The 10,876-nt window shown below is 46.0% G+C and overlaps 1 protein-coding gene across 2 annotated transcripts; it reads left to right on the top strand.

Annotated features, from left to right (window-relative positions):
* The first annotated feature begins 306 nt into the window (after positions 1-306).
* Positions 307-10,114, top strand: Pthlh (parathyroid hormone like hormone). 2 transcript variants are annotated; one of them, XM_050164735.1, is made up of 4 exons: positions 307-551; positions 1,076-1,200; positions 6,783-7,199; positions 9,644-10,114. In XM_050164735.1, exons 2-4 carry the CDS (start codon positions 1,100-1,102, stop codon positions 9,651-9,653), a joined length of 528 nt encoding a protein of 175 aa, XP_050020692.1. In that variant the 5' UTR covers positions 307-551; positions 1,076-1,099; the 3' UTR covers positions 9,654-10,114. The 2 variants fall into 2 exon arrangements, with proteins under 2 accessions (XP_050020692.1, XP_050020691.1); XM_050164734.1 differs by having other exon boundaries at positions 315-885.
* The last annotated feature ends 762 nt before the right edge of the window (positions 10,115-10,876 follow it).

Below are 10,876 nucleotides of genomic sequence, written 5' to 3'. Positions count from 1 at the left end.
TGCTCTTTTGGATGCTGGCAGATGGTCCCCTCCCCAGGAGAGGCCAGGCCAGGCAGGCTTGTAAGAGCTTGCCGGCGAGCTTGGGACTCCTGGGATTCTCAGGCCACCGGTTCTCCCTCTTTGCCTGCTCTTGGCGACCTGGGCTCCTGGACCTACAACTCAGGCGGCAGCAGGCCGGGTCACGAGGCGGAAAGCTTCAGATCGGCCCACGCGGGGCTGGGGCTGGGGTGGGGCTCGGTGGCTCGGGCTCCCCTGTGTTCCCCGCCCCCGCCGGCCAGCTCGCCCTTGCTCCGCCGGCGCGCGTTCCTCGGGCGCCACCTCTTTGCGACTAGCTCATTTCTCAGCAGGTTGGCCCCAGAGCGTGTGAACCTTTTCGGGCTGGGCTTGCAGCTCCTCTCCAACCTGCACCGCCCCAGCTGGGCCGCTCCGCCCCGCCGCCGGAACCCGCCCTCACGGCCACCTGGCCCTCGCATCCACGACACGCGCGCCTGCAACTTGTTCAAGGGCGTTGTGGAATCAACTTTCCGGAAGCAACCAGCCCACCGGAGGAGGTAGACCGACAGCTATGTATATATACGCGCTCTCCCGCAAGTGGCTGTGCACCCAGAGGCCCGGGTCGCAGGGCAGTTGACTCCCGCGGGACACTCGCGTTTGAGGAAGGGGTTTACCCTGCCCCAGGAACCCCAGACTACTGCCGCCAAGACTAATTAGGCATTGCTATGGGAGCCACGGCAACGCGCCACGCATCCCCGACGCCTGTGTAAAACGCTCGGGTTTTCGCTCTTCTTTCAGAGGAAGCTCTCTGGTTGCTTTTTCCCCTCTCGGGTCCCTTTTTGCCTGTGTGGTTTGGGAGAGGCACAGTTGGAGGCGCTGATTCCTACAGAAGTAAGTGTTCAGGGGCTTACAAAAAACTTTTTTCGCTTTCTTTTTTCTTGTTTTCATTTTCCTTGTAACTTGTGAGATGCTCTCGACGTTGGAGTGTCTGTTGGGAAGTCACAGGCATCCAGAAGAGGGAGCGGGGCAGTGCGAGGAAGAGATGGAGAGCCGGACTGACCCTCAGGTTCCCCTCTTGCAGGTCCCAGAGCCAGCGAGCGGCACGATGCTGCGGAAGCTGGTTCAGCAGTGGAGCGTCCTGGTATTCCTGCTCAGCTATTCCGTGCCCTCCTGCGGGCGCTCGGTGGAGGGACTCAGCCGCCGGCTGTAAGTACCCAGTCTTCCCGGGGCGCAGGGTAGGGCAGGGGAAGGCCAGTACCAGAGGTGGCCAGGCTGGAGCCATGCCGATGCCCAGGGCTCTGAGCCATCCCTGATGCTCCCAGCCTGAGTTAGACACCCCGGGTACCTGCTACCAAGGGGCTGTGCCCAGGAGAGCCATCTGAAGAACTGGTGAGACACTTAAACAGGCAAGAGACAGCTTGATGTATCTTTCCGTAAGAGGGAGCCTCTCCCTGAATCTCTGCCCGCAAGCTCTCTGCCTGCAGGGGTTCCTTTACCAGCCCAAGGTTCAGAAACTCAGCAGAAAGTCGAAGGATTCCAGAGCCGCTTGTGTGCTTGTGTGAGCGCGCATGGGTACATCTAAATGTGGGTGGCAGTTTGTGTGTGGAAAGCAAAAACCTTGTGTCTAGTTTTATTATGAATGACATAATTTTAAGCATATAAAACTGGACTATGTTACATAACGAATCATATTATATAATTTAGTAGTAGCAACTTTTCAGTGGCAAACTGCCAACTTTAGTATCGATATCATTCAGGAAGGCTGGCGTACTTGCCTCCAAAATGGACTTTAGGCGTGGAAACTTACTTTTTCCTGGAATTATTGCTAGCGGTTCTTTAATCCAGAGTCGAAATATTTGCATTGTGGACTGAAAGCTTGTGATTGGACATTCTCAGTTGATTTTTTTTTTTAAAGAAGAGTGATTTTTTTTTTTTTTACTTTGAGATAAGCATACATCTAATTACACCAGCAAAAATATCGCTGCAGTGTTTGGGAAGTTGTCAGCGCGCTTGAGTCTGGCTGTCTTCGCAGTATATTGGGCATAGCAGTTCATCGACTTATATATAACACCATCTTTGGGCTGCTCTCTCAGCAGCAGACTCCGTGTTCGGGATGGGAAAACCATAAAGTTGAAAAACTGAACAGAGGTTGGTTCTGGAGAAGGCATTAAGGAGGATTTTCTCTCCTCACAATAGAAACAGTAATATCTACCTAGTATTTACAGGAGGTTCCTGGTGCTTCGTGTAAATTCCCGAGGGTGTACAAAAAGGCAACTGTTCTGTGCCTGCTTTGGGTCTATTCTTATTAGTTCGGCAGAAAATCTTTAAATGAAATTACTTTAGACATGTCTGGATCTTGGCACCAAAATGAAAATCTATTATGAATCTCCTAAGGCGAGTTGTGTAGAACATTGTACTGGAGATAGAGCAGTATTGTGTCCCAAGAGTGAGTGTTCTGCTGCCTGTTTCTGAAAATTGTCTTCAAACTTTTTGCTCATTTTGAGACTTGTGTGAAATTCAATTACCTAACATCCAAATATAAGTATAGATGAACTGGATTTATTTTTAAAGACACACTTACATACTGTATTTATTGGCTAAGAATTTCTGTTTTGGAGCAGAGCCAACTTTTTCTTTAAAGTTGCTTAATACCTATTTTCTCTTTAGAGAAAGAGTAAATGAGCCATGCTTGAGTCTCCAATGACAGCGTAAAAATAGACAAGGCTGTCCTGAGAGCTATTTTTAACTCTTTCTTTGTTGCACCTTACAAAACTACCCGATTGTCAGCCAGGGACTCTGCTCCGGTTGTGTTGGTAGGTGAAATATAATATTGTAGTTAAATGCTCACACTTAGCTACGGTTATTAAAAACTACGAGACGCTCACATACCTGATGGCTAATATAGTTTATCACATCACAGCTGAGGTTTGTCAAGGGAGTTGAAATCATTGGCAAATGATTTTTTTATTAAATCATCACAGTTAAACAGATTTTTTTAAAAAAACTCATTATTATAAAATATTATTATTATTATTATGGCTGCCAAGCAACAGTGTCCTCTGTGTGCTGGACAAAACATTTCTCTGCTATTCCCAGGATCGGGCTAGCTCCTTGAAAGAAATCTTAACTTACCATCAAGCCATATTAATATTCAGTTTCAGGGACACTGTTTAAGAAGTATTGATTTCTTAAATCTGGAAATCGGTACCTTTTAGAGATAGAAGACTATTATCATAGTGTGCCTCTTAAGCTGTAAAGGGCTATTAATGATTATTAGCTCGTGACCAAGTTAGCAACTACTAAGCTGGGGTGCACGGATGCAGTGATGAGAATGAACACAGTGACGAGAGGGTCCTCCGTGTCTGGCATAGCACGGTAGCCCCAGGCTGTCTTGCTTAGGCCAGATTGGGTCTAGTCTGACTGAGTCAGAGGGTTGGAAGGGAGCACTGTGAGTCACACCAGCTCTGACACCCTAACTCTGTGTCCTCAGACTCCTAGTGCACCTCCAATCCTCACATCAGCACCCTCAAGCTGCTGCAGGCAGAAAATTTTCCATGGCTGCTGTTCCCATTCCTTGATAGCTCCTCGGCGCTCCATTACCCTCCTTGGAAACTCCCTTGAGAGGGTTTTTTTTTTCTTTCTATCAGAACTGCTATTTTGACTAAAGCCCAAGTTCTCTCTGTTAAACATTTTGCCCAAATTTTTATCTTTTTTAAACAATCATCAAAGAAGATAAAGTATAATGTACTCACTTTTCTCACGTCTCTAATAAGACCCTTGCGAGCCACCATGCTATGAGATGTTTACAGACTTGGTGAGCAACAGACAAAGATCGATGTTGTACTCGCAGCCGAGGTGTTTCAGAGTCATCTGCATTGAAAACCCCTCCATTTATTCCATACCACCAACATCTATGCTGCTAGTTCATGGCAGTCATCTGCGTCATCTTTTATCTTATTTTGGAAATGGATCATTTCCTGGACCTTATTTTCCCTGTCCTTCTACTCCTCTAAAGCAGTTTCTCAGACAGATATGTGTAGCCACAGTACTTCAATGGCAGTTGTATTTAAGATTATAAGTAGTATATATAACTGCGTAAGATTAGCATCTAAGAAAATGTGTGTTCTCTAGGCTGGGTGAGTGGCTCAGATAATAGAGTGCTTGCCTCATATGGAAGAATCCCCGTGTTCAGTTCCCAGCATCATGTAAAATAGGCATGGTGGTACCTTCTAATCCCAGCACTAGAGAGGTAAAGGGCAGGAAGATCAGAAGTTCAGAGTCATTCCCAGGGATACAGCAAAAAATGCACACCAGAAAAACTTTTAAATGTGTTTTCTACCATGCTAACAATATCTTCTCAAAAGAAGATTAAAAAAAAACCTTGCACCTCATGGGAAAGATACCAAACACCTTACTACATGAATTTTATAAAACCCAAGAATGGACTATTGTTGCATTTCCCCTGAGAACCATCCTGGGAAAGCACAGCTCTTGAGCTGTGAAGGTGCCATGACTCATGACTGCCAGGCTGGCCAAGGTGACAGACACCCATGCCAGTTACAGAGGAAGGGGCAATGGTGACTTGATTCAAACAGAAAGGCTTGGCTCCAAGTTCAGATAGAATTGAACTGTGCAATCAATAAGCTTGGACATTAAAAGTAAAACAGCCAGGAATTGGGAAAGAAATAAAAGTCTCTAGAATGATTCATTACCAGCAAATGTTTCTTTTTAATGTAACATTTTGTTAGAAGATACTCACCAACCTGCAGGAGTTTGAGAACCACCACTAGAGTCATCCTGTCTTTTAGAAATGTTATTAGAGGATATAAATACATTGTACCCAAACCTCAAATCTGTAGCCTGTTAAAAGTTTCCAGATTACTAACTGTTACCAGAGTAAGAGAATTTTAATCTGTTCACATGTGGCACCTTCAGAAAGGAAGAGAGCCTCCTTCATGCCTCATTTAAACCAGGCTCCTGTTAAATTCCTTTCCATGAAGTCATGTCTTTTTTTTTTTTAATAACCTATATTGCTTAAAGTCAGTCCCCATACCAAAATACTATCAGGAAGCTGGCATTCTGATCCCACCCTACCCCCAACAAGAAACTGAGCTCTGAGAATCCTCTCATTTCGGTGATGGAAATAACTTTCGGTGGAGTTGGTCTTCAAGAATGATCATCCTTTTCCATGCCGTCAGCCCACTGTCATGGGCTTGCTATGCTGTGCCCCACACTTCTTGTTTCCTCTCTGTGGTGCTTGCTTCTGCATCACTTGGGCTTGAGAAAGTGTTGGGGGGGCTTAAGAAGATAGTCTTGACTTTCAAGAACCAGAGCCCTGCTTTATGAAAAGAACATCTCCTCTCCACACCTCATCTCTCCCATCTTTAAAATGGGCCTAATGAAGCTGGTTACTATTCCCCTGCTTCTCTGGGGAGTTGATGAAGTTCTATTAAAAAGACATGAAGGCCTCAAACACTCCTGTGGGAGCAAAGGAAGGATGCTCATGGAGTGGGCCTGCGAAGTACACCCGGATACTTCTGAAGAGAAGCCTTTCCAGACAGCTGGTCCACAGGTGGAGGCTAGGGTTTGGTCTAAAGCTTAATTTAAAACGTTAGGTGATGGTGCGCATCTGTGAGCCCAGCACTCAAGAGGCTGAAAAGGGATTTAAGGCCAACCTAGGATTCATAGAGTCTTCCAGGGCAGCTTGACTACATAGTAAGACCCTAAATAAATAAATAAATAAATAAATAAATAGGAAAGGAAAGAAAGAAAGATAAGACTGTGTAAATTGAAGCGACAAGAGCATTGTGTGTCATCCTAAGATATAGATGGCCTCAAACTCAAGGCAATCCCCCTGGCTCAGTCCCCCAAGCACTAGAACTATAGTATTCCCCATCATACTGAGCCCCTGAGATTTAAAAAGAAAACAGTAACGCACCAAAGGAATAGAGGGGTCTCATTGGGGCGGAGGAGTCCAGAGATAGACCTCCTGCTGCTCCTCGAGGGGAAAACTTACCTATATCCATTTTCCCCCTTTCCCTCCTCCTGCACACACATGTTCCTGATGACTGATCATACATGTTACAAGAGTGTAACTTGTGCATCTGGGCCCCCTGGTTGCCTAGACAACCATTCGTTTTCAATTCTCCCTCAGCCTTCTTGCCTCTTTCGTTCACACTTGCTGTGTTCAGCTGTTTGTGCTATCAAGGTCGTGTGTGTGTGTGTTTGTGTGTGTGTGTGTATGAGTGTGTAAGCTTGGAGGATGCTCACTTAGAGCAATTCATTTGCATCTCCTGGGATGGGCTCTATCCCAGAAAAGCAGGCAGCTGGCCACCTGGGTTTGTTTCTCCAACAGAATTCTGGGGAGCATGATCAGATGCTCGTGATTAAGGTCCATCTCCTATTTAGATTTTCTGCAGCAATATGTCAGAACAATTTTTTATTTTATCTTTTTATTATGTATTTCTGGTGCTGAAGACTAAACCCAGGACCTCACACACTCTGAGCAGGGGCTTTGTGACTGAGCCTCATCTCTGTCTAGTCTGCGTATGATTTGCGGCAGGCATGGGAACTGAATTTGAGGACCCCTTTTACTTTATAGAGATGACCCCCATTTATACAGCATACTCCTGTTCCCACCATGGAGAGACTTGGGGGCTGGCTCCTAGGTCTCTACTTTCTATCTCCCTTCACTGATCCAGAAGTCAGTTACTCCCCCAATTTACCCCTGCAAGGACCCGCTAGCAGTGCCCTGCGGACTCTGCTGACCCTGCCTTCTCTCCTGACAGAAAACGCGCGGTATCAGAGCATCAGCTACTGCACGACAAGGGCAAGTCCATCCAAGACTTGCGCCGCCGTTTCTTCCTCCACCACTTGATTGCGGAGATTCACACAGCCGAAATCAGAGCTACCTCGGAGGTGTCCCCCAACTCCAAGCCTGCTCCCAACACCAAAAACCACCCCGTGCGGTTCGGGTCAGATGACGAGGGCAGATACCTAACTCAGGAAACCAACAAGGTGGAGACGTACAAAGAACAGCCGCTCAAAACACCGGGGAAGAAGAAGAAGAGCAAACCCGGGAAGCGCAAGGAGCAGGAGAAGAAGAAGCGAAGGACTCGGTCGGCCTGGCCAAGCATATCTGGGAACGGCCTGCTGGAGGACCCTCTGCCTCACACCTCCAAAACCTCGCTGGAACCCAGCTCAAGGTACCAGCCCCTGTGTTCAGCAGGGCCCCCTGCCTCCCTCTGCCATGGTCCAACATACCCAGAACTTTCTCCGATTCTGTATCTCGATCCGTGGCTGCATAATTTAAAACCAATATAGGCCACGCTCCCAGCCCTATTCTTTATTACTCCACTAAACAATTTAATTTCCCTATTACCTCCCTCCAGCCCAACTTTCCTTCCCTCCAGTATTCCCTTCCTTTACCTTCTTCCTTCCTTCCTCCTCCATCCTCTCCCCTCCCCTCCTCTCCTTCCCCTTTCCTTCTTCCTTCTGGTTTGTTTGTTTGTTTGTTTATCCTGAGGCAGGTTCTTCCTCATAGCCCAGACTGACTGTGAGCTCAAAGTCATCCTCCTGCCCTAACCTCTCAAATGCTGGCACAGGAAGCATTCCCCGCCAACAGAGTTCTAGCAATTCCATTTCTTACCTGTGCTTCTGAACACAGAAGAGAGTGAGCCTCCTCATGGTTGACTGGGAAATTACACGTCTTCCCCATGTCAACATCTTGGAAAACTTCCTAATGGTTTTTTATTTTCTTTCCTTCTCTTCAAGGAAGAACGCAGAAGGCCTTGATAGTCTCCACCAACATGGCCAGGCGGGTTATCACATAACTTCTCAGCCATTCACACAATATTTAGTGAAATGTATTTCATTACATTTCTGACTTGTTTTGACATAAACAAATTAAGTTATTTTTCGGGATTTATTTGATTTTTAATTACATCTAATTCTGGGAAGGAATGGTTTCTGACATGTTTCAGTCTTAGACCTAAGTTTTCCTCATCCTTCTGTACCAGCAAGTTGGCATAACATCCCCTAGTAACACAGTAAGAAGTAAGGAGATATCACATCTCGAAGCTGGCTTACCCTTCACACACAGATGCAGGAGTTCAAGGCACTCGGGTTGTAAAGCAGGGTAACTCAGGGTTAGGTCTTAGGTCCAGCATCAGCATCCACCACCTTGAGTGAATGAAGGCTCAGTCTAAGACACTCGTCTTCTGGGAAGAAGCTCCAAGCGCATGGAGTTAAGTGAGAGGTAGATGAGATTACATGGCTGTAAGCACCTGCTATCACAAGGCACATTCACAAGCACACGCGCACACACACAAACACACATGCACACACACAAACAGATGCACACACACAAACACGTGAACACACACAAACACACACACAAAACACACACATGCCTACTTTCATGCTGGCCATGTAATGTATTTTACTTGGCTTTTCCAAATATGTACCTTTAATAAAGAAGAATTCAGAAAGATCCAAGTAAGGCCTAGATAGGGCGAAAATTTAGTCCTCGAAATATTGTTTCCTTTTCCTTTCTGTTTGGGAAAAGTAGTTGTTTGAAATACTATCGATTCCCACTTTTGTTACTCTTTAACTCAATTCAGTCCATGCCATTTAGTGGGATACATTTTAGTCAGCACAATACACAGATGAGTGCATTTTGAAGTATTATTTATTTATTTTGCTTTACTGCTAACATCCATCCAGCTCAAATATCCATCTTAAACTCCTTTTCTTTACAGTTAGGGGCTGTTTAACTATTACAACCAACACTACCGGGGACGAGTTATCCCCTCAAGACACCCGACCCGTTGACAGCTTTTCTTCCTCTAAGCCGCCTTGCGACACTCCAACACGGCCCAAAGCTTTTGACTCTCACACCCACACACATCCGCCTGCCAGTGACACAGTCAGTTCCTTCCTAGCCTGAAACCGTTTCCTTAGAAATGAGTGTGTGTTCATCACTGAAATGCTGCACAGGGAGCCAGCTCCAAAGCCCCCGCGCCCCCCCCCCCCCCAGCACGCTGTCTCTGCAGTCATCACACCAATTAGGAAATGCATGGACCCCAGCACCAGCTCTGAGTCATCGCAGGCAGAGCAATGGCCCCTCGAGTTATTCCCAGGGATCGCATCATAGAGTGGAGTAGTGCACACCTGTAATCCCAGTACTTGGGAGGCTGAGGCAGGAGGATTGCAAGCTTGAGATTGACCCAGGATATCATACCAACACAGCATGTTCTGTTTAACTCCACCTCCTGTGTGGGGCCACATCCCACGTGCACCTCACTCGAAGTGAGGAGTGTTGATGTCCGGAGCTCCAGCCTAGCTCCATCTCCGGGCTCTTCACCCAGCCGCTTTCCCCACATGCCAACTGGCAGACAATGGCAGCTCTCCTTTTCTGGCTGACTACGGTTAGATGTTCAGGCCCTCCTTTCTGTCTGTGCCACGCTGGCTTTTCAGTTGGATCCAGGACTCTACCCATAGCTGAGGTTCCTGAGGCGGGTATCTCCCATAGGGTACGACCTGAGGTCCCACCTTCTCTTCCCACTGAATTTCGCTCCCATTTTTACCGCAGGTTGTCCCGTCTGTGAGGGAGACTAACCTCTGTTCCTCCCCTTCCTTGTCTTCACAGGACGCCTTGAAATTTTCATCGCAGATCTTCCAAGGACACGTTACAGGATTTTGTAATAGTAAACATATGGAAAGTATTAGACATATTTATTGCCTGTACATACTGTAAATGCATTGGGATCCAACTGTCTCCCCAGGAAACTGCACATTGGTCATGTGAATATTTTTTCTTTTTTTTTTGCCAAGGCTAATCCAATTATTATTATCACTGTTACCATAATTTATTTTGTCGAGTGATGTATTTATTTTGTAAATGTATCTTGGTGCTGCTGACTCTGTCTATGTTTTGTAACATAGTGCACTTTAGGTTTACATACTGAGGATGTTGGTGAATTTAACATGAAAAAGTGTCTCTATTTTGTGGTTGATTTTAATGAATGCTGAAATATAATGATCTAGACCGATTTCCTTCTGTGCATGTAAAAATGCAATATTTTAAATTTGTAAAGAATGTCTAATAAAATATAATCTAAATACACCATGAATCACAATGAGAATTTTATCCTTTAAAGTTTCTCATCTGAAAAACACAATATCATTTTTTTAAAAAAAAAATTCTACTTGAATATAGTCCTAAGCTTAGTATGTTGATATGGGCATTTATTCCAACATGCCCACATTAGCTTGTAGTTAAAAACCACTTAAAGTGTACTTTGTCCAATATTTCAGTTCAAGTCAATAGAATGTCCGAATAACCTGGACTTCAAGCTGAAGTGAAGACAAGAAAGAGCAGAAAATCAACAGAGAAGTCAGGAGAAAAGGTCGAAGAGGGCTGCCCAGAGTGAAGACCCAGACAGAAGAGGGCCGAGACTTCAAGACTCTGAATAAATCTTGCCAATGTAAAGTTTAGTTTGCGAGAGTTTGCTCTCACTCATAACAGTAACAAAGATCTGCTCAGGAATTCTGTGGGTAGGGTTTCCTAGCAGAGAAAGAAGAGAGAGCGGTTTGGAAGCTGCAGGATGATCTGAAAGGCTCCGAGGTGAGGGCCTCTGAGGCTCTGCGTGTCTGCATGCATGTCAACAGCAGCTCTGCGTGTCTGCGTGCATGTCAACAGCGGCTCTGCGTGTCTGCGTGCATGTCAACAGCGGCTCTGTGTGTCTGCATGCAGGCGAGGCTGCGTGTCTGCATGCATGTCAACAGCACACAGGAAGCCTCCTCCATCTGAACGTCACTCGAATTCCCTCGCTCTATGTTCGGGTGAAATCGTGTTCTGTTTTGTTTTGTTTTGTTGTTT

Source organism: Alexandromys fortis, unplaced genomic scaffold, assembly GCF_014885135.2.
Source record: "Alexandromys fortis isolate MF-2015 unplaced genomic scaffold, M_Fortis_MF-2015_v1.1 scaffold_153, whole genome shotgun sequence".
NCBI classification, from domain to species: Eukaryota; Metazoa; Chordata; class Mammalia; order Rodentia; family Cricetidae; genus Alexandromys; species Alexandromys fortis.
This window is presented reverse-complemented; position numbering and strand designations above follow the sequence as displayed.